General features: G+C 42.1%; 1 protein-coding gene across 12 annotated transcripts in view; it reads left to right on the forward strand.

Annotated features, from left to right (window-relative positions):
* INPP1 (inositol polyphosphate-1-phosphatase) overlaps nucleotides 1–24,700 on the forward strand; it is a 410,629-nt gene that overhangs the window by 70,201 nt on the left and 315,728 nt on the right. For 10 of the 12 annotated variants that reach the window (XR_013218272.1, XR_013218274.1, XR_013218273.1 and 7 more), the window contains one exon: nucleotides 22,615–22,838. Coding sequence is in view for 9 of the 12 variants with exons in the window: in XM_077275654.1 (XP_077131769.1) it covers nucleotides 22,635–22,838 (204 nt within the window). In the remaining 3 variants the exon portion in view is untranslated. Of the gene's footprint in view, nucleotides 1–18,980; nucleotides 19,046–22,614; nucleotides 22,839–24,700 lie in introns of all 12 variants that reach the window. The other 2 variants (XM_077275652.1, XM_077275653.1) reach the window with 1 other exon arrangement.

The following is a 24,700-nucleotide window of genomic DNA, read 5'->3' on the forward strand; positions in this document are numbered from 1 at the left end:
TGTGTGGCCGGCGCTGGCGTCGTTCCCCGGACTTCCGGTCCGGCGCTCCGGGTCGGAGGGCGCCGATGACGACTTCCGGGGGGCGTGGCCAGATTCCCGATGTCGGCGGTGCTGGTGCATTTCCGCATACGCCGAGGAGCTACGGGGAAAACAAGCCGGTACAGGATGGCGACAGGATTAGGCGCCAGGATCTAGGTCCCAGGCTGGTCGGCATGCATTCCGGATGACACATGCGCAGTACAGCTGGGGACCTGAAATCACCATAGAGGCCAGCAGCTGAGCTCGGAAGGAGGACGAATCAGATGTCTTGAAGCCGGGTAAGACTGACTATTTAATGACGGACAACTGACAGCACACTTGACTCAGTAAGATGGAAGGTGCTAGTCGTCCAGACGTCCAATCCTTAGAGCTGCCCACGGACCATGACAAGGACATTCCCAAGCGGTCAACTGTTAAGAAAAGGACTATCAGATGTCCTTTATGCACCACCAAGCTCCCAGATGGTTATAAAAAGAAGTTATGCGAAGAATGCATTGCTAAACTACTAAAGGACGAACAGGCTTCGTTATTAGCTAATATCAAAACCATGATTAGGGACGAAGTCCAAGCTACGGTGTCGACATTGGCGCCACCCCAGTCTCCGTGCCCTAAGAGGCCTAGATGGGATATGGACTTAAATTCTGAGGAAGGAGAGGTTTCAGGTTACTCCGATCCGGGCTCAGATGAAGAGAGCAATTCTTCGGTTGTGTTTCCAGAGGAACGGAAAATATACCTGTTCTCGTCCAAAAATACGGATATGCTACTAAAAGCAGTTAGGAGCACTATGAAAATAGAGGACTCGTCTGAGCCACTATCGGTTCAAGACGAGATGTTCGGGGGCCTAAGAATCTGCAGAAATAGAGTATTTCCAGTCAACAACCACATAACAGCGATGATAATGGAAGAATGGGAAGACGTGGGAAAAAAGCTAGTAGTCCCAAGGGACTTCAAGTACCGTCTTCCCTTTGATCCAGAAGAAACTAAAGTCTGGGAATCGGTTCCAAAAATTGATATTCCTGTGGCCAAAGTCACAAGGAAAACAGCTATTCCCTTTGAGGACTCGTCAGGGTTAAAAGACCCAATGGATAAAAGGTCAGAAGATCTTCTCAAGAAAGCCTGGGAGTCGTCAGCCGCCATTATGAAGACGAACATAGCGGCCACCTCTGTAGCAAGATCCGTGAATCTCTGGGTAGATGAGCTGGAGGGTCATATTAAAGACAGGACTCCCAGGGAAAAAATCCTAAAATCTCTTTCAGTTCTGAAAATGGCGACTGATTTCATGGCGGATGCTTCAGCGGAATCAGAGCGATTTGCTGCCAGGAATAACGCGCTGTCAAACGCAGCAAGACGGGCCTTATGGCTGAGATCATGGGCGGGAGATACCCAATCAAAAAACAAACTGTGTTCGATTCCATTCTCAGGATCTCACGTCTTTGGTCCAGTCCTAGATGAGCTGCTCGAGAAGGCGTCCAACAAGAAAAAAGGTTTTTCTGAAGAAAAGCCAAAGAAAACACAATTCTTTCGGAAAACTCGCTCCCACCCAAGACAGGACTATAGAGGGAAAGGGAAGTCCGGCAGATGGACTAAGGGGGGCAGAGGAAGAGGTTCCTTTCAAGACCAGTCATCAGGACCCAGCAAACAATGAAACCAACAATATAGGAGGAAGACTACAATACTTCCTAGAGGGATGGCAGAACATTACTCAGAATCAGTGGATTCTACAAACAGTGGCACAGGGGTACAAAATAATGTTTACTCATCTACCCCCCAAGAGATTCTGTTTGACACACACGGAGTTGTCAGCAGTACATCAAAGGCTGCTAACAGACATATGGGAACTCTTAGAGCTGCAGGTCATAATCCCGGTACCCCATCATCAGCGGTTTCAAGGTCATTACTCCAGTCTGTTCTCCATAAAAAAAACAACCGGAGAATACCGTACAATAATAAATTTAAGACCATTAAAAAAATGGGTGGCGTACAAACGCTTCAAGATGGAATCTCTCAGATCGATTATGCCGTTAATAAAAAAGAACTTGGTGATGTGTACACTAGATCTCAAACATGCATACTATCATGTGCCCATCCATCCCTCACATCAAAAATTCCTCAGATTTGCAATAAGAAACCACAAGAAGAAACTTCCTTTCCAGTTTCAATGTCTACCATTCGGTCTCGCCTCTGCCCCAAGGATATTCACAAAGCTCATGACAGAGGTCATGGCTCATTTAAGAGAAAAGGAAGTTCTCATCGCACCATACCTAGACAATCTGATGCTGATAGCAGATTCATCTCAACAGATGGAAGAATCCTTAAAAATTACCATATCACTCCTGAAGAGTCTGGGGTGGATAATAAATTCAAAAAAGTCGAGTCTCGAACCAGAAACACAGAAAATATTTCTGTGAGTACTACTAAATTCCGAACTGGAATATTCCTTCCTGCCAGACCAAAAACAACGGTCAATCAAAAAAGAACTTCAAACATTAAAGAAACACAAATACATTTCCATCAGGAAATCCATGAGAGTTCTAGGACTGATGACCTCATGTATCCCCAGCATACAGTGGAGCCAGTTTCACTCCAGAACGCTTCAACGGGAAGTTCTTTCGGTATGGAATGGAAAGAAAAGCTCATTAGACAACAAAATGTGGTTACCCAGCGAGGTAAAACAGTCCCTCTCATGGTGAATCGACATAAAAAACCTCAAAAGAGGAAAGCCTTGGAGAATATCTCCATGCGTAAACATTACCACCGATGCAAGCTCAAGGGGCTGGGGAGCCTACATAGAAGGACGTTACCTTCAAGGAACATGAACATCATCAGTACGCGACAGTTCCTCCAATTACAGGGAACTCAGAGCGGTTTGGGAAGCACTAAAAAGGTGCCAAAACGAGATGCAGGGACATCACATCCGAGTCTTCTCAGACAACTCGACCACAGTAGCTTTTCTTCTGCATCAGGGAGGACCGAGGCACCGTCCCCTCCAGGGACTAGCAGAAGCAATATTCTCTTGGGCGGAGGACACCATGAAGTCCATCACAGCGGTATATCTAAAAGGTTCAGAGAACCAAATAGCGGACTTTCTCAGCAGAGAAAAAGTGCAGCCGTCAGAGTGGTCTCTAAACGGAGAAGTCTTTGTTCAGCTAACTCAACAATGGGGCACTCCACAAATAGATTTATTCGCCTCAAAACAAAATACAAAGACAAAAGAATTATTTTCATTAAATCCAAGAGACAATCCAACTGGCGTAGATGCCTTGGCTCATCACTGGGACATGGAATTTGCCTATGCATTCCCTCCACTTGCTTTAATTCCCAGAGTTTTGAGGAAGATTCAAGAAAGTCTAGCAGTGGTACTCCTAATAGTGCCATATTGGCCCAAAAGGAGCTGGTTTTCTCTGCTTAGATGGATGGCAGTGGAAGAACCAGTTCTACTACCACTAAGGTGGGATCTTCTAACGCAGGGACCGCTGGTCCATCAAAATCTAAGAATGCTACAACTCTCAGCATGGATCTTGAAAAAGAGATCTTAAAATCAAAAGGACTGTCGGAGTCGGTCATCTCAACCATGCAAAAAAGCAGGAAGCCAGTGACCTCGGCTATATACCTAAAAATTTGGAAGAAATTTTGTGCACAGAGCAATACTCCAATATCTGCTCTCCAAAAAACAGATTTTCCTCAAATCTTACATTTCCTCCAAGCAGGCTTTGATATGGGCTTGAGACCTAGTACACTAAAAGTACAAATCTCAGCTTTAAGTGCCTTTTATGATTATCCACTAGCGGATCATCCCTGGACAGTGAGGTACATCAAAGCTACGCAATGTATCAGACCAACGATACGAAGTTCAGTACCCCCATGGAACCTCAGCTTGGTACTAAATGAATTACGGAAACCTCCATATGAGCCACTGGATCAGGCAGACCTAAAGTCTGTAACATTCAAGACTGTCTTCCTAGTCGCAATAACGTCAGCAAGGCGAATAGGCGAAATCTAAGCCCTGTCCATAACAGATCCATACTTAAAAATACAGGAAGATTGCATCATTCTAAAGTTGGATCCTTCGTTTCTCCCAAAGGTAGTGACAGACTTTCACAGAAACCAGGAAATTATTTTGCCTACGTTCTGTCAGAACTACAACAATGACAAAGAACGTTCTCTCCATTCCCTGGATGTTAAAAGAACAGTATTGCAATATCTAAAACGTACAGACGGCTGGAGAATTGACTCAAACCTCTTTATCCAGATGTCTGGGAAGAATAGAGGCAAAAAAGCCTCAAAGGCTACTCTAGCCAGATGGATTAAATCTACCATTTGCGCTGCGTATACTTCAGCCGGTGAATCTCCTCCAGAACACCTAAAAGCCCACTCACTGAGAGCAATATCTGCTTCATGGGCAGAGAGCGCGGGTGCATCCATGGACCAAATTTGCCGGGCGGCAACTTAGTCTAGTTCAAATACCTTTTGCAAACACTACAAGCTGGACATTCTGTCAAATCAACAGACTGGCTTTGGGAGGAAAGTCCTCCAAGCTGTTATCCCACCCTAAATAGGAGTTATTTGGTATTTCTCCTTGTGGTGCTGACATGAGGGACGACCTGGAAACTAGGAATTAGTCCTACCGATAATGCTATTTCCAGGAGTCCATCATGACAGCACCCATTATTTACCCTCCCTTGAACTCCTGTCTGATGTGTGATATAAACATGTATAGAGAGGAAGTTCAATAAAATTGCGTTGTATCTATCCTGGTGTGGTACTTTGTAAAATCACTGAAGGGTGGAGGTGGGGAGGGGCTATTTAACCTCTTCTGTGTTCCTGTCCCTATCAAGGATATGAAGGGCAACCTCCTTGTGGTGCTGTCATGATGGACTCCTGGACATCCCATTATCGGTAGGACTAATTCCTAGTCTCCCTACTCCACACGTGCGTTGGCAAAACTAATGTTTATATATATATATATATATATATATATATATATATATATATATATATATATATATATATATATATATATATACACACAGTTCAGACCAAAGGTTTGGACACACCTCATTTAAAGATTTTTCTGTATTTTCATGACTATGAAAATTATACATTCACACTGAAGGCATCAAAACTATGAATTAACACGTGTGGAATTATATACTTAACAAAAGACCTGAACCCAATCGAGATGGTTTGGGGTGACCTGGACTGCAGAGTGAAGGCAAAAGGGCCAACAAGTGCATCTCTGGGAACTCCTTCAAGATTGTTGGGAGACCATTCCCGGTGACTACCTCTTGAAGCTCATCAAAAGAATGCCAAGTGTGTGCAAAGCAGTCATCAAAGCAAAAGGTGGCTACTTTGAAGAACCTAGAATATAAGACATAATTTCAGTTGTTTCACACTTTTTTGTTAAGTATATAATTCCACATGTGTTAATTCATAGTTTTGATGCCTTCAGTGTGAATGTACAATTTTCATAGTCATGAAAATACAGTAAAATCTTTAAATGAGAAGCTATGTGTGTAACGGGGTCTACCGTGCTGGAGTACCTCTTTCAGTACCACCCCGTGTTTAAGGAGGTCCACTCTGTTTTGGCTGGAGTGTGAATGAAAGGACGCCAGCTGGAATTGCTTGGTTACATGGGCGCATATAAAAGATCACTGCTTCTCCACGTATTTCCAGTGTTAACACACTTTACTCACAGGACACAGAATATATATCACACAGATGCAGAGGGCAGGCCAATTGAATAGCGGCAGGCCAGACATACATTACAATAGCCGCAGGTGGCCGGAACCTGCCGATATTTACTGTGGGAATTACAAAGGTGGGGGAGGTCAGAAGGGGGATATCCTGTCTCCTCTGCCCAGGGGCGCAGCCTGTGGGCTGATGCATTAGGGACATGCATCTCACATGGAACCTATTATACATACATATAACTGCACATCATATGCTGGGTGCTGGGGGGTTCCGTAACAGTGTCCAAACTTTTGGTCTGTACTGTGTATGTATATATATATATATATATATATATATATATATATATATATATATATATATATATATATATATATATATATATATATACACACACACCCCTCCGGTCCGTCACTGCCAGGATGCCCCAATAATACCAGAATGGCATGCTGCCAAAAGTTCCTTTTTAGATATAAACTTAAAAAAAAAACTGAACGTCACATCCAAACATAGACTAGGTGTGAACAGGTGCTGAACCTAGAGTTACCAACTCGTATACAGTCAAATAAATAATGCAGCACACTGTGGCGCCAAAACCTGCAATCATGAAACATGAAAATTGAATTGCATTACTGCACTAGAAATATGAAAAATTGAGAAAGTTGAGTACATAAATAGGCCAATTTATGTGTACCTTGTAGCCACGTTAAGGTTCCCATTCAGATGAAGGCTTTATTCTCAGAGAGGAAAGGCATTGCTAGGACCTTGTATACGAGAAATGCCTTAATGTGGCTACAAAGTAAATATAAATTGGCCAATTTATGCACTAAACTTTCTACATTTTTCATATTTCTAGTGCAGTAATGCAATTCAATTTTCATGTTTGCAGGTTTTGGCACCACAGGGTGCTGCCTTATTAATTTGATTGCCTTGTTAGATATAAGCTTGGTCCGTTAACAAGCTTATATCTGGTCATAGAGTAAGAAACCAACCCCAGGTAGCGTATAAGTACTAGCCAATCTCACGGACGTGGGAAATCGGGCTTCAAGATAAAAGAGCAGCCCAAAATTAATTGATATTTTAATCGCCGGAAGGCGCACTAGATGCTACAAATATATACAGAGTAATATACACAGCAGTTAGCTGGATGTGTGTGTGTGTGTGTGTGTATATGTGTGTGTGTATGTATATATATATATATATATATATATATATATATATATATATATATATATATATATATATATATATATATATATATTGTATATACTCGAATATAAGCCGACCCCCCTAATTTTGCCACAAAAAAACTGGGAAAACTTAATGACTCGAGTATAAGCCTAGGGTGGAAAATGCAGCAGCTACCGGTAAATGTCAAAAATTAAAATAGATACCAATAAAAGTAAAATGAATTGAGACATCAATAGGTTAAGTGTTTTTGAATATCCATATTGAATCAGGAGCCCCATATAATGCTCCATAAAGTTTATGATGGCCCCATGAGATGCTCCATATTAAAATATGCCTCATATAATCCTGCATAAAGGTTAATAATGGCCCTACAATATGCTCCATAGACACATTTGCCCAATATAATGCTGCACAAATGTTGATTATGGCCCCATAAGATGCTCCATAGACACATTTGTCTTGTATAATGCTCCACAAATGTTGACTATGGCCCCATAAGATGCTCCATAAAGATATTTGCCCCATATAATGCTGCACAAATGCTGATTATGGTCCCATAAGATGCTCCATAAAGATATTTGCCCCATATAAAGCTGCACCTACGTTGATTATGGCCCCATAAGATGTTCCATAGAGATATTTGCCCCATATAATGCTGCACATGGCCCCATAAGATGCTCCATAGAGATATTTGCCCCATATAATGCTGCACATGGCCCCATAAGATGCTCCATAGAGATATTTGACCCATATAATGCTGCACATGGCCCCATAAGATGCTCCATAGAGATATTTGCCCCATATAATGCTGCACATGGCCCCATAAGATGCTCCCTGGTTCTCCGGGCACCGGCAGCTTCTTCCTGTATTGAGCGGTCACATGGTACCGCTCATTACAGTAATGAATATGCGGCTCCACCCCTATGGGAGTGGAGTCGGGTCCATATGCATTACTGTAATGAGCAGTACCATGTGACCGCTCAATACAGGAAGAAGCTGCCAGCGCCGGGAGAACCAGGGAAGTGCAGGAACCGAGCCAGGAGTAGGTGAGTATGATTAGACAGCTGCCGCTCGCCCTCACCTGCGGACCCCTGGGAATGACTCGAGTATAAGCCGAGAGTGGCAATTTCAGCCTAAAAAAATGGGTTGAAATTCTCGGCTTATACTCGAGTATATACGGTGTGTGTATATATATATATATATATATATATATATATATATATATATATATATATATATATATATATATATATATATATACATATATACATATATATATATACACAGTCATGGCCAAAAGTATTGACACCCCTGCAGTTCTATCAGATAATACTCAGTTTCTTCCTGAAAATGATTGCAAACACAAATTCTTTGGTATTATTATCTTCATTTAATTTGTCTTAAATGGAAAAACACAAAAGAGAATGAAGCAAAACATTGATCATTTCACACAAAGCTCCAAAAATGGGCCAGACAAAAGTATTGGCACCCTCAGCCTAATACTTGGTTGCACAACCTTTAGCCAAAATAACTGCGACCAAACGCTTCCGGTAACCATCAATGAGTCTCTTACAATGCTCTGCTGGAATTTTAGACCATTCTTCTGTGGCAAACTGCTCCAGGTCCCTGATATTTGACAGGTGCCTTCTCCAAACTGCCATTTTTAGATCTCTCCACAGGTGTTCTATGGGATTCAGGTCTGGACTCATTGCTGGCCACCTTAAAAGTCTCCAGTGCTTTCTCTCAAACCATTTTCTAGTGCTTTTTGAAGTGTGTTTTGGGTCATTGTCCTGCTGGAAGACCCATGACCTCTGAGGGAGACCCAGCTTTCTCATACTGGGCCCTACATTATGCTGCAAAATTTGTTGGTAGTCTTCAGACTTCATAAAGCCATGCACACGGTCAAGCAGTCCAGTGCCAGAGGCAGCAAAGCAACCCCAAAACATCAGGGAACCTCCGCCATGTTTGACTGTAGGGACCGTGTTCTTTTCTTTGAATGCCTCTTTTTTTCTCATGTAAACTCTATGTTGATGCCTTTGCCCAAAAATCTCTACTTTTGTCTCATCTGACCAGAGAACATTCTTCCAAAACGTTTTAGGCTTTTCAGGTAAGTTTTGACAAACTCCAGCCTGGCTTTTTTATGTCTCAGGGTCAGAAGTGGGGTCTGTTGTGAATTCCGTTCTGGAGCTCCCTCCTGTGGTTGCTAATGGTATTTTTGTGAGTTCTGCCCTTGGGCTCCCTCTGGTGGTTTCGAGTGGAACTGCTGCTCCTTTAGGTAGCTGTGGCAGCTGCCTTCACTAATCGCCTTGCCTGGGTTTGTTATTTAAACCTGCTCTGGGCTTTAGTTCATGCCAGCTGTCAATGTTCTTGGTTGGATTTTGTTCTCTCCTGGATGTCTCATATGGCCTGTCCTTTTCAGCAAAAGATAAGTTTTTGCTAGTTCTTGTTTGTCCATTTGCTTTGGACTCTATTGCTCTGCAAATATGTCTCTTTTTGTCCAGCTTGTCACTATGTCATATTCAGGCTAGCTGGAAGCTCTGGCGAAGCAGATTTGCCCCTCCACACCGTGAGTCGGTGTGGAGTTAATTTTTGTAAACTCTGCGTGGATTTTGTAGTTTTTAATACTGACCGCACAGTATCCTTTTCTCTCTGTCTATCAAGTTTAGTATTGGCCTCCTTTGCTGAAATCTGATTTCATTTCTGTGTACGTCATTTCCCTCTCCACTCACAGTCAATATTTGTGGGGGGCTATCTTTCCTTTTGGGGTTTACCCCTTCTTTAGGGGTAGTTAGTTCTTAGGCTGTGACGAGGTGTCTAGGGAGAGTCAGGAACATCCCACGGCTATTACTAGTGTTGTTGTTAGGATTAGGAACTGCGGTCAGTAGAGATACCACCTCCTCAGAGCTCGTCCCATGTTGCGTTTTAGCCACCAGGTCATATCAGTGTGGCTCCTTAACCACCAGGTCATAACAGGGGTCTTCTTGGGTCTCCTACTGTACAGTCCCTTTTCATTCAGACGCCGACGTATAGTACAGGTCGACACTGTTGTACCCTCTGCCTGCAGGGCAGCTTGAACTTGTTTGGATGTTAGTCGAGGTTCTTTATCCAACATCTGCACCATCTTGCGTTGAAATCTCTTGTCAATTTTTCTTTTCCGTCCACATCTAGGGAGGTTAGCCACAGTGCCATGGGCTTTACACTTCTTGATGACACTGCGCACGGTAGACACAGGAATATTCAGGTCTTTGGAGATGGACTTGTAGCCTTGAGATTGCTCATGCTTCCTCACAATTTGGTTTCTCAAGTCCTCAGACAGTTTTTTGGTCTTCTTTCTTTTCTCCATGCTCAATGTGGTACACACAAGGACACAGGACAGAGGTTGAGTCAACTTTAATCCATGTCAACTGGCTGCAAGTGTGATTTAGTTATTGCCAACACCTGTTAGGTGCCACAGGTAAGTTACAGGTGCTGTTAATTACACAAATTAGAGAAGCATCACATGATTTTTCGAACAGTGCCAATACTTTTGTCCACCCCCTTTTTTATGTTTGGTGTGGAATTATATCCAATTTGGCTTTAGGACAATTCTTTTTGTGTTTTTTCATTTAAGACAAATTAAATGATAATAATACCAATGAATTTGTGTTTGCAATCATTTTCAGGAAGAAACCGAGTATTATCTGACAGAACTTTTGGCCGTGTATGTATGTATGTATGTATGTATGTATGTATGTATATATGTATATATATATATATAATCATATAAAGAAAGCAATTAAATGGATGCAGTGATGACAGTTTTTTTAAGAGAGGAGCGAGGAGTTCAATCTTTATTTCTTTTATCTTGGCAGGGGTAAATAGGTGTGATTTGAATCTTTTTTTTTTTTTTTTCTACTTTTCAGTTAACACAGGTAATTGAAGCCTGCCATTGTCTGATCAGTTCTACTACATGCATCAGTACGGTAGTGTTCCTGTACATAGTAATAATCAGTCTCGTTCGGTGCCCGGCCAAAGTGCTGTGTTTCTATGGAGTGGCATAATAGCAGACCCCCGGCTGCCATAACAGCGCATCGGCCTCACACAATTACAAAGCTGGGGGTGAAAGGCACGTAGGACGGTGCTCCCTCTGGGTCACATAAGACTGTTAGATTGTGGCTGTGTTTCATTGCCATTAACCCATTCACGACCTTTGATGCACTTTTACATCAAAAGTTGTGTCCCTGACTTAGTTGTGGGCTTGCACGTTGCGCCCACATCTTTCCTCCCCACACATGATGGCAGATTTAATAAGCTATCATATGCCTTAACAACCATTGGTGGAGTACTGCTTCAGCTGTTTATCCGTTAAATCCTGCTGTCAATCACTGACAGTGGGATATAACCCATGCCGGTTGGAAGCACGACATTCATCCCACCCATTGGTGCCCCTTCACGTGATTGTAGGGCATCAATGGGTTGTCATTACAGCCAGGGGTCTGCTGATTACCCCTGTGCCTGCCATTACAATCCTCTCATACAGCTATGGGGACAGAAAACTAAAGTGATGGTGCTTGGAGTTAGGGAAGGCAAAAATGGAAAATCGCACAGTCATGAAAAGTTAAAGGAATGGTCCCCACACCTACTTGGACAATCACGTCTCGATCAGCATGTTTGCCACCAGTAAAATATCACTCGTACTCTACTTCTACGGCTCCAGCAATGTCTGCATTCGCGCTCCCGATGATTGCGTCACATTGTTATGTCATGTGAACATTGTGGCCAAACTGGTTTCACTCTCTCCACCTTCAGACCAATCAGTCATCAAGTGGAAGTACACCCTGCGGCTGGCTGCTCACTAACCATGACTGACTCATCTGAAGTTTGGCTTGCAAAAAATCAACAGAAAAGTGAAATAGAAAACTAGTGAAATCTGACAAATTCAAACACTTTTTTTTTTCCTCTTCTACAAAGTTCAGTTTTTTTTAACCACTAAATAGAAGTGAAACCTCTTTGGCTCTTATTGATACCTCTCCATTACTAAGCCGGCTTAATGTCACCTTACAATAGGAAGGGGACATTAACCCCTCATTACCCCACTTGCCACCGCTACAAGGCAAGTGTGAAGAGCAGGGCAAAGCTCCAGAATTGGCTCATGTAATAGATGAGCTTTTTCTGGGCAGCTGCTGGCTGCTGTTTTTATTCTGGGGGGGGGGCCTAAATCAATGGCCCCTTACCAGCCTGAGAATACCAGCCCCCAGCTGTGAGTTTTGGCAAGGCTGGTTGTTAAAAATGGGGGGGACCCGTTGCCGTTTTTTTAAATTATTTAAATAATTTAAAAAAAACGTGAGGACCCCTCTATGTTTGACAATTAGCCTTGCTGAAGCTGACAGCTGGGGGTTGCAGCCCCCAGCTGTGAATTTTGTCTGGCTGGTTATCAAAAATAGGGGGAACCCACGCCATTTTTTTTTTTTTAATTAGTTATAGCGCAGGAGCAGCAGATGAAAACTCCCATCCGCCACTCCTGCTCTCACTAATTAGCGGCTGTAGGTGTCGGATGATGGAATCAGCAGTCCCATCAGCTGACACCAGTGATCGGATGTAAATTTTATACCTCCGATCACAGCTGATCGCTCCTGCTGTCTTCTGACAGTGTGGGAACCTTGGCTTTCTGACCGAAAAAGCTCTGGGGGTTAATGAAACACGGTACTAAGTTTACCATAAATGTCATTACACACAAGAGATTTGTATATTGTACACAGTGTATAGTGTCATTCTACACATAATACAGTGATCACCGGTGACATACACAGGCGCTCTATATATAGTGTCAGTGTACTGATAGATAATATAGTGACCACCAGTGACATTATACACAGGAGCTCTGTATAGAGCATATAGTGTACAAGTAACACAATGTAGTGGTTGGGTGAAGCCATTTATTGTCACACTACTGTGTTTTCTCTTTTTAAATCATAAAGACAACCCCAAAACATCCAAATGACACTGATCAAAAGTTCACAAACCCTGGTGATTTTGGCCTGATAACATGCCCAGAAGTTGACACAAATGGGTTTGAATGGCTATTAAAGGTAACGTCCAGACAGACTCTTGCATCTTTCATCCAGTCACTGACGTTTCTGGATTGTGAGTCTTGGGGAAACCAAAAGAATTGTCAACAGATCTACGGGAAAAGTTAGTTGAACTGTATAAAACAGGAAAGGGATACAAAAAGATACCCAAGGAATTGATACTGCCAGACAGCAGCATTCAAACTGTGATTAACAAATGGAAAATCAGGGACTCTGTAAAAACAAAACCACGGACAGGTAGACCAACAAAATTTTCATCCACAACAGTCAGGAAAATTGTTCGGGATGCCAAGAAAAACTCTCTGAAAACAAGCGATGTGGCTGTTTCAAGATGCACTTGAAGAAAAATGGGCTGCATGGTCGAGTCACCAGAAGAAATCCATTACTGTGCAAATGCCACAATGTATCTCGCCTACAATATGCAAAACAGCACAGAAACAAGCCTCAAAACTTCTTGAACAAGGTAATTTGGAGTGATGAGACCAAAATTGAACTTTTTGGTCACAACCATAAATGTTACATTTGGAGAGAGGTCAAAAAGGCCTATGATGAAAGGAACACTATTCCTACTTGTAAAGCACAGCGGTGTATCGCTGATGCACAGGAAACTTGGTCAGAGTTGAAGGAAAGATGAATGGACCACGTTATCCACAAATACTGAAGGCAAATTTGTGATCATCAGCCCGGAAGCTGCTCATGGGACCTACTTGGACGTTCCAACATGACAACAATCCAAAACACAAGGCCAAGTCGACCTATCATTGGCTATAGCAGAACAAAGTGAAGGTTCTGAAGTGGCCATCTCAGTCTCCTGACCACAATATCATTGAGCCACTCTGGGGAGATCTCAAGCGTGCAGTTTATTCTAGACAGCCCAGGAATTTACAGGAACTGGAGACTTTTTGCCAAGAAGTGTAGGCAGCTTTACCATCTGAAAAAATAATCTCATCCACAACTACCACAAAAGACTTCAAGCTGTCATTGATGTTTAGGGGGGGGGGCAATACACGGTATTAAGAATTGGAGTATGTGAACTTTTGATCAGGGTCATTTGGATGTTTTGGGTTGTCATTATGATATGAAAACAGAAAAATAGTTTGACAATAAATGGCTTCACCCAACCACTAACCATGAGTGGAGAAAAAGTTTTGATGTTATCATTCATATTCTCTGAAAAAAATCCAATAAAGCTAAAAATCTGTTGGGTATGTAAACTTTTTAGCACAACTGTATATAGTGTCAGTGTACAGGTAATACAGTGATCACCAGTGACATTATACACAGGAGCTCTGTATATAGTACACAGTGTTTAGTGTCAGTGTACATGTAACACACTGACTCACTGGTGATGTCTCTAGTTGACGTCTTTCATCTTCATCCAGCACACACCGTCATCACTTCTTCCAATCGCTCCTGCAGAAAATATCACAGTAATCTAGAGCATTTTTCCCCAACCTCTACACTATGCCAGATAAAGAAAAAATAGTGACTGTGTTGCCATGCACAGTAACATGACCTCTCCTCCTCCCACACTGAAAGCAGTATCCTCAAAAATAATATCCTTTAATTGGCCCCTACAGTAATATCTCCCGTTCTGGACCCCACATGTCCTGCCATACTGCCTCTTGTCTCTCCTTATTGCCCCCATGTCTCTCCATATTGTCCCCATAGTCATCCATAGTAGTATAATGCACCCTATAGTAATACATTGTAGTATAATGCACCCCATAGTCGTCCATAGTAGTATAATACATCCCATAGTTACAATATAATGCACCCCCCGTAGCAGTATAATGCTCCCCATAGTGCGGCTTTACAAAAAAAAAATGTTTCTCAGAGATCTACAGCTGAGGTGGGACAGTCTGTCCATTGGACAACAATCAGTCGTACACTGCACAAATCTGGCCTTCATGGAAGAGTGGCAAGAAGAAAGCCATTTCTCAAAGATATCCATAAAAAGTTTTGTTTAAAGTTTGCATCAAGCAACCTGAGAGACACACCAAACTTGTGGAAGAATGTGCTCTGGTCGGATGAAACCAAAAGCGAACTTTTTGGCAACAAAAAGGCATAAAGGAAACACAGCTCATCACCCTGAACACACCATCCCCACGGCAGCATCATGGTTTGGGCCTGCTTTTCTTCAGAAGGGACAGGGAAGATGGTTTAAAATTGATGGGAAGATGGATGGAGCCAAATACAGGACCATTCTTGAAGAAAACCTGTTGGAGTCTGCAAAAATCCTGAGACTGCGATGGAGATTTGTCTTCCAGCAAGACAATGATCCCAAACGTAAAGCAAAATCTATAATAGAATGGTTCGAAAATGTATCCAGGTGTTAGAATGGCCAAGTTAAAGTCCAGACCTCAATCCAATTCAGAATCTGTGGAAAGAGCTGAAAACTTCTGTTCACAAACAATCTCCATCAAATCTCATTGAGCTCGAGCTGTTTGCCAAGGAAGAATGGGCAAGAATTTCAGTGTCTCGATGTACAAAACTGATAGACATACCCCAAGCGACTTGCAGCTGTGATCGCAGCAAAAGGTGGCGCAACAAAGTATTAAGTTAAAGGGGTTGAATAATATTGCACTCTCCACTTTACACTTTTTGAATTTCCACAAAAATTTAAAATAACCAATAAATTTCGTTCAACTTCACAATTGTGTTCCACTTTTTGATTCTTCACGAAAAGTTCACATTTGGTACCTTTATGTTTGAAGCATAATATGTGAGAAAAGGTTGAAAAGTTTCAGAGGGCCGAATACTTTCACAAGAGATATACCAAAATTTAGCCACCTTTTGCTTTCATGACTGCTTTGCACACTCTTGGCATTCTCTTGATGAGCTTCAAGAGGTAGTCACCGGGAATGGTTTTCACTTCACAGGTGTGCCCTGTCAAGTTTAATAAGTGGGATTTCTTGCCTTATAAATAGGGTTGGGACCATCAGTTGTGTTGTGCAGAAGTCTGTTGGATACACAGCTGATAGTCCTACTGAATAGACTGTTAGAATTTGTATTATGGCAAGAAAAAAGCAGCTACGTAAAGAAAAACGAGTGGCCATCATTACTTTAAGAAATAAAGGTCAGTCAGTCTGAAAAATTGGGAAAACTTTAAAAGTGTCCCCAAGTGCAGTGGCAAAAACCATCAAGCGCTTCACAAGAAACTGGCTCACATGAGGACCTCCCCAGGAAAGGAAGACCAAGAGTCACCTATGCTTCTGAGGATAAGTTTGTCCGAATCACCAGCCTCAGAAATCGCTGGTTAACAGCAGCTCAGATTAGAGACACTCCAGCCACATGAGGTCTGGCATTGTCCTGCATTAGGAGGAACCCAGGGCCAACCGTACTAGCCTATGGTCTCACAAATTCACCACAGGTGACCTGTCCTCTTCACAGATAAAAGCAGGTTCACACTGAGCACGTGACAGACTTGACAGAGTCTGGAGACGCCATGGAGAGTGATCTGCTGCCTGCAGAATTCTTTAGCATGACCGATTTGGCAGTGGGTCAGTAATGGTGTGGGGTGGCATTTCTTTGGAGGGCCGCACAGCCCTTTATGTGCTCGCCAGAGGTAGCCTGACTGTCATTAGGTACCGATATGAGATCCTCAGACCCCTTGTGAGACCATATGCTGGTGCGGTTGGCCCTGGGTTCCTCCTAATGGAGGACAATGCCAGACCTCATGTGGCTGGAGTGTCAGCAGTTCCTGCAAGATGAAGGCATAGAAGCTATGGACTGGCCCACCCATTCCCCAGACCTGAATCCGATTGAACATATCTGGGACATCATCACCACAGACTGTCCAGGAATTGGCGGATGCTTTAGTCCAGGTCTGGGAGGAGATCCCTCAGGAGACCATCTGCCGCCTCATCAGGAGCATGCCCAGGCATTGTAGGGAGATCATACAGGCACATGGAGGCCACACACACTACTGAGCATCATTTCCTTGTCTTGAGGCATTTCCTCTGAAGTTACAGCCTGTAACTTCATTTTCCACTTTGATTTCGAGTATCATTCCAACTCCAGACCTCCGTGAGACATTAGCTGGGATTTAAGTTGATAATTTTCAGGTTTTATTGTTCTCAACAAATTAAACTATGTAATGAATATAGATTTATAGCCGGAATATTTAATTCAGTGACATCCAGGATGTGGGATTTTTGTGTTGCCTTTATTTTTTGAGTTGTGTCTATCTATCTTATCTATCTATTCCACTTTATAAAATGCTCAAAAGCAGGAATATATGTCAATGAGTCATTTCACAAGAGAAATTAATAGGAAGAGTCCTTCAAGCTTTTTCTGAGCACTTTTTCAGGGGGTTTTCGGAGTGTGTCCACTCCATTGCCTGAAAGAAATGCCTACTTTTAGGCTGTTGTGCACACGTTCAGGATTATTCGCATTTTTTCGCTAAAAAAAACGCATCCATTAAGCATCCCATCATTTTTAATGCATTCTGCAATTTTTGTGCACGAGGCATCGCGGTAAAAAACGCAGCATGTTAATTAATTTTGTGGATTTTTCACATTTTTCCCGCTATTTAATGCATTGGGAAGCTCCGGAAAAAACGCGAAAAAAAACGCATGCGGATTTCCTGCAGAAAAAGTCCAGTTTTGTTCAGGAAAATCCTGCAGAAAATCCTGAACGTGTGCACATAGCCTTAAGCTGTGTGCACACGATGCGGAATTGGTGAGGATCCGCAGCGGATTTTTCCACTCAGAAAAACGCTGCAGATCTGCACTGTGATTTACAGTACAATGTATATCAATGGGAAAAAAAAGAATGTGCAGATGATGCGGAAAAATCTGTGCGGAAACACTGCGGATTTAAAAGATGTGCATGTCACTTCTTTTGTGCAGATCTGCAGCGTTTCTGCACCCTTAAATTATAGAAATCCGCAGTGGTAAAAACCGCAGAAAATCTGCACAAAATCTGCATCAATTCCACATAAAAACTGCACAAAATCTGCAGCAATTCTGCACCTGCGGTTTCTGCCAGGAGATGCAGATTTTGTGCAGAAAATTCTGCACACCATTCCGCAATGTGTGCACATAGCCTTAGGCTGGATGCACACGATCCGGAAGTAGCAGCGCTTTGAACGCAGCGTATGTTTGCTGCGTTCAAAGCTCTGCCGTCTGTTGAACTCGGGTGAATCCGCATGTGTTCACTGAACCGTGTGGATTTACTGCCTCCAATACATTCTATTGGTGAAATTTCTAGCATCTCTGCAAGAGAAGTTGAGATTCTGCAGTCCGGTGAGACGTGTCGCGTGTCCGTCTCCGCCGGTGTCTGTGGATGCATAGTGGGCATTGGATTTCTAGAAATCCCATCCACTATGCTGCAACTTCTGGACGCTTCAGGTTTGACGCTGCACAAGTGTGCAGCATCAAACCTGCTGCAATTACCGATCGTCTGCACATAACCTAACAGTTTTTCAAGAAATTGCTGCAGTGCTGGACTTCTCCTTTTGTACTACAGAGTCTTATGGTCCCTCTCGGAGGTAGATGGTAGACTTCTGGGTGAATCCCTGTCAGAACTGGTATGTTCTGTGCAACTTATTACATAGTTACATAGTTATTAAGGTTGAAGGAAGACTTTAAGTCCATCTAGTTCAACCCATAGCCTAACCGAACATGCCCTAACATGTTGATCCAGAGGAAGGCAAAAAAAAAACCATGTGGCAAAAAGTAAGCTCCAATTGGGGAAAAAAATTCCTTCCCGACTCCACATACGGCAGTCAGACTAGTTCCCTGGATCAGTATTATTGAAATCCACCGCACTCCCTGTGTGGAATATCTTAGAAACAAAAGGATTTTTCGAAACTTGCGAATTTATTCAAGTGGAAAACAGAAATCAATCAAATGTGACAGATCACATAATAGGCACTTATTAAACAATTGTACAAGCGAATCAGTGTGATTTTAAGTTTCGACGTATGTTGGGCCTCTATGTAACTGCCTATCCATCACAGGCTGCTAACGTTACTATCATTCTCCCCAGCCCCTTGACACTACAGGGACAACATCCTCGTTACCATAAGAGCCACTCATAAATCCTGGATTAAGGTAACAACTATACTTTTTACTACAGAAGCACTCGTAGACACGATGTCACGTGACTGACTCCCGTTTGACAGACCTCATGTTATGACTTAGCCTCACAACGTAGTCTATTGGGGTATAATATTATAAGTCTAGACATACTCTTTATACTGTATATATTGTTTTGTATATGTGTTGTCTTGTAATTTCTGTATATTATGTAACTAAAGATTTTGTATATACTATTTTGTATTCACAGTGCGACTTTAGAGTAAGACCCGGGAGGGTTGAAACGTCAAATCACACTGAGTCGCTTGTACGATTGTTTAATAAGTGCCTATTATGTGATCTGTCACATTTGATTAATTTCTGTTTTCCACTTGAATAAATTAGCAAGTTTAAAAAAATCCTTTTGTTTCTAAGATATTCCACACAGGGAGTGCGGTGGATTTCAATAATACTGATACTAGACCTTACGGTCCGTCTCACCAGCATCCCGATCTAAATTTAGAGTGCAGGCCAAATTATATATATTTAGTTCCCTGGATCAACGCCCTATCAAGGAATCTAGTCTATATACCCTGTAACATTATACTTTTCAAGAAAGGCATCCAGTCCCCTCTTAAATTTAAGTAATGAATCACTCATTACAACATCATATGGCAGAGAGTTCCATAGTCTCACTGCTCTTACAGTAAAGAATCCGCGTCTGTTATTATGCTTAAACCTTCTTTCCTCCAGACGTAGAGGATGCCCCCTTATCCCTGTCTTAGGTCTATGATTAAAAAGATCATCAGAAAGGTCTTTGTACTGTCCCCTCATATATTTATACATTAAAATAAGATCACCCCTTAGTCTTCATTTTTCCAAACTAAACAGCCCCAAGTGTAATAACCTATCTTGGTATTGCAGACCCCCCAGTCCTCTAATAACCTTGGTCGCACTTCTCTGCACCCGCTCTAGTTCAGCTATGTCTTTCTTATACACCGGAGACCAGAACTGTGTACAGTATTCTAAGTGTGGTCGAACTAGTGACTTGTATAGTGGTAAAATTATGTTCTCCTCTTGAGCATCTATGCCTCTTTTAATACATCCCATTATTTTATTTGCCTTTGTAGCAGCTGCCTGACAGTGGCCACTGAATGTGAGTTTGTCATCCACCAATACACCCAGGTCTTTTTCATTGACGGTTTTGCCCAGAGTTTTAGAATTAAGCACATAGTTATACATCTTATTACTTCTACCCAAGTGCATGACCTTACATTTATCCCCATTAAAGCTCATTTGCCATTTATCAGCCCAAGCTTCTAGTTTACATAAATCATCCTGTAATATAAAATTGTCCTCCCCTGTATTGATTACCCTGCAGAGTTTAGTGTCATCTGCAAATATTGAAATTCTACTCTGAATGCCCCCTGCAAGGTCATTAATAAATATGTTAAAAAGAAGAGGGCCCAATACTGACCCCTGTGGTAACCCACTGGTAACTGCAACCCAGTCCGAGTGTGCTCCATTAATAACCACCCTTTGTTTCCTATCCCTGAGCCAGCTCTCAACCCACTTACACATATTTTCTTTTATGCCCATTATTCTCATTTTATGCATCAACCTTTTGTGTGGCACAGTATCAAAAGCTTTTGAAAAGTCCATATACACTACATCTACTGGGTTCCCTTGGTCCAGTCCGGAACTTACCTCTTCATAAAAGCTGATCAAATTGGTCTGACATGAACGGTCCCTAGTAAACCCGTGCTGATACTGGGTCATGAGGTTATTCCTCTTCAGATACTCCAGTATAGCATCCCTTAGAATGCCCTCCAGGATTTTACCCACAGTAGAGGTTAAGCTTACTGGCCTATAATTTCCGAGTTCAGTTTTTGTCCCCTCTTTGAATATTGGCACCACATTTGCTATACGCCAGTCCTGTGGTACAGACCCTGTTATTATGGACTCATAAAAGATTAAAATTAATGGTCTATATCAATGACTGTACTTAGTTCCTGTAGTACTCGGGGGTGTATCCCATCCGGTCCCGGAGATTTGTCAATTTTAGTGATTTTTAGACGCCGCTGTACTTCCTGCTGGGTTAAGCAGGTGACACTCAATGGAGAATTTTTGTTATCGCTGATCATATTGTCTGCCATGGAATTTTCTTGTGTAAATACTGATGAAAAAAAGTCATTTAGCATATTGGCTTTTTCCTCATCCTCATCCACCATTTCCCCCAGACTATTTTTAAGGGGGCCAACACTTTCATTGTTTAGTTTCTTACTATTTATGTAGTTAAAGAATATTTTGGGAATATTTTTACTCTCTCTGGCAATGAGTCTCTCTGTCTCAATTTTTGCTGCCTTGATTAGCTTTTTACAGAATTTATTTAATTTTCTGTATTTATTTAATGCCTCATCACTACCTACTTCCTTTAATTCTCTAAATGCTTTCTTTTTGTCACTTATTGCGCCCCTTACAGCTCTATTTAGCCATATTGGTTTCCTCCTATTTCTAGTATGTTTATTCCCATACGGTATATACTGTGCACAGGTCCTATCCAGGATGCTAATAAACGTCTCCCATTTTCTTTGTGTATTTTGATGTCTCAGGATATCGTCCCAGTTAATTGCAGTAAGATCATCTCTCATCCGTTGGAAATTTGCCCTCCTGAAGTTTAGTGTCCTTGTCACCCCTCTACTACCCATCTTATTAAAGGATACACGAAAACTTATTATTTTGTGATCACTATTCCCCAAGTAACCCCCAACCCTTATATTTGATATGCGGTCTGGCCTGTTTGTTAATATTAGGTCTAGCAGTGCCCCCCTCCTTGTTGGGTCCTGAACCAGTTGTGAAAGGTAATTGTCTCTCATAGTTGTCAAAAACTGATTACCTTTGCTGGAACTGCAGGTTTCTGTTCCCCAATCTATTTCAGGGTAGTTGAAGTCCCCCATAATAATGACTTCTCCTTGAGTCGCAGCTTCATCTATTTGCTTTACGAGGATAGTCTCCATTGCTTCCATTATTTTTGGAGATTTATAATAAACCCCTATCAGTAATTTATTATTTTTTCCCCCTCCCCTTATCTCCACCCACAAAGACTCTACATTTTCATTAAATTCACCTATATTGTCACGCCGGATGGGTTTTAAGGGCGATTTTACATACAGACTCACCCCTCCCCCTCGCTTATCTGTACGGTCATTTCTAAAAAGGCTATAGCCCTGCAAGTTAACAGCCCAGTCATGGCTCTCATCCAGCCATGTTTCAGATATCCCCACCATGTCATAATTATGCTCCAACAACATTAATTCTAATTCGTCCATGTTGTTGGCAAGGCTTCTGGCATTAGTATACATGCACTTGATGTTCCTCTCTGTACCTCTATTCTTTCTTAAATTATTAACTGTTCTAACCCCACCCCCCCATGCCACCGCCACCCCCAACTTCTTTATTTGTGCCCAGGTCTCTATCTGCCCTATCTTCCCTTCCTATAAATTGAATACCCTCCCCCCCCCAATCCCTAGTTTAAACACTCCTCCAACCTTCTAGCCATTTTCTCCCCCAGAAAATGATAAACTAAATTTTTCTTGATTTGGCAGTGTAAAGGATAGCCTAAAAGATGTCTGAAATCCTCCAAGAGTTGCTATCTGTATCTGAGAAGGCTGCAGGTATTGCTCGAGCATGTCGGCAGGAAGAAGCCCTCTTTCAGCTCTTAATTGAAGAAAAAAAAGAAGACGAGAAGAATAAAAAATTCCTCATGGACTTTAAAACCTTGGCTGATGTCTTAATCCAGGAGGTCATTAAACATGACCTTGGCAAAAAGGTGAGCATTCTCAAGTCATGCATCATATACTTTGAAAGTTATTTATGTCTACAAAGACTCCAAAAGGAGAAATCTTTTTATATGTCTGCAAGTTAACATATATTTTAATAATTTGACCATTTATGTAATTTGACTGTATAGCCATTACATGACTTGTATACTGCATTATCACCGTTTTCCTCCTGCGCAGCACCTATCTTGAATGTAGAATCTGCTCTGAGCTTGGTGGTAGGTGACTGATTGCTGTGGTGCGTGATGAATCAAGCTTCGAAGCGGGACGGGGTGGAGGTAAATGACTTGCTAGAAAGCTCTTCTCAATCTTTGCAAGTCTTCCTCTGCCTGTTTCCTCGCTCCTCCCTGTCACCTCTCTATAATGCAGGATGGGGTTTATAAATGACTAGTAGGTGGGGGAAGGAAGCTAATCTCTCTCAGATGTACTGCAGAATTTCTTATAATTACCTGATTTAGGCTAAGTTCACACTTTGCAGAATTGCCGCGGAAATTTCCGCGGCAATTCTGCGCCTCCTGCCGCGGGTATATCGCATGCAGAATTAGCATGCATATACCCACAGAAAACTAGCGTTTTGCAAGCATAATTAGCTTGCAGAATGCTAGAGTTTTCCAAGCGATCTGTAGCATCGCTTGGAAAACTGACTGACAGGTTGGTCACACTTGTCAAACATAGTGTTTGACAAGTGTGACCAACTTTTTACTATAGATGCAGCCTATGCAGCATCTATAGTAAAAGATCGAATGTTTCAAAATAATAAAAAAAACAAAAAACATGGTTATACTCACCTGCAGAGCTCAGCGGCGTCCGTTCCTATAGCTGGAGTGCAGTGAAGGGCCTGCGGTGACGTCACTGTCTTGTGATTGGTCGCGTGAGTCACATGAGCGGTCACGCGACCAATCACAAGACAGTGACGTCATCACAGGTCCTGAACCACATCATCTATAGGAACGGAAGAGAGATCATGCACCGGAGAGGCGGGAACACTTCGGGGGCCATCAGACGGTGAGTATAGGACTATTTTTTATTTTAATTCTTTATTTTTTACCAATTATATGGTGCCCAGTCTGTGGAGGAGAGTCTCCTCTCCTCCACCCTGGGTACCAACCGCACATGATCTGCTTGCTTTCCGCATGGTGTGCACAGCCCCGTGCGGGAAGTAAGAAGATCAATGCACTCCTATGGGTGCAGAATGGCCGCGATTCCGCAATTTTAATGAACATGCTGCGTTTTTTTCTGGAATGCGATTCCGCTCAGGAAAAAAATGCAGCATGTGCACAAAAAATGCGGAATGCATTCTATTACATAGGATGCTTAATGTAAGCGTTTTTTTCGCGTTTTTATAGCGAAAAACCGCGAAAAATATGCTACGTGTGCACACAGCCTTATGCAGAGTTTGAAAGTGCACTAACATTTTAGCATTTTAGAGTGCCTATCTTTTTTTTTAATTTCCTTTTTTTTTTCCTTTACCCTTCCTTGCATATTCTATGAATTCATGGCAGTCTGAGACCTGGGTTACTCCAAAAATGTCTTCTGTTGTTCAGCAGGCAGAAGTACCTAACTCCTGCATGTGTGTTTGAGCAATCTAATGGAACTAAGAACTGACAGGCAGGCAGTTGCTAACTACCTATTATTTTCATAGTCCTTAAGTGTATAGGCGATTAATCATTTCAGAAGTTTTGGATTCCACGTATTTCACATGATATTCACCATGCAAAAAAAGAAATGCGATTCAAAATAAGATTACAATAAAAATTATCTTTATTAATAACATTTAATATAAAAAAATTAAAAGGACAGGGTATAAGCCTCCAATATTTGAAGGGGGTAATCCTGCAGGAGAAGAGTTGAA

Source organism: Ranitomeya variabilis, chromosome 7 (genome assembly GCF_051348905.1).
Source record: "Ranitomeya variabilis isolate aRanVar5 chromosome 7, aRanVar5.hap1, whole genome shotgun sequence".
Lineage (NCBI taxonomy): Eukaryota > Metazoa > Chordata > Amphibia > Anura > Dendrobatidae > Ranitomeya > Ranitomeya variabilis.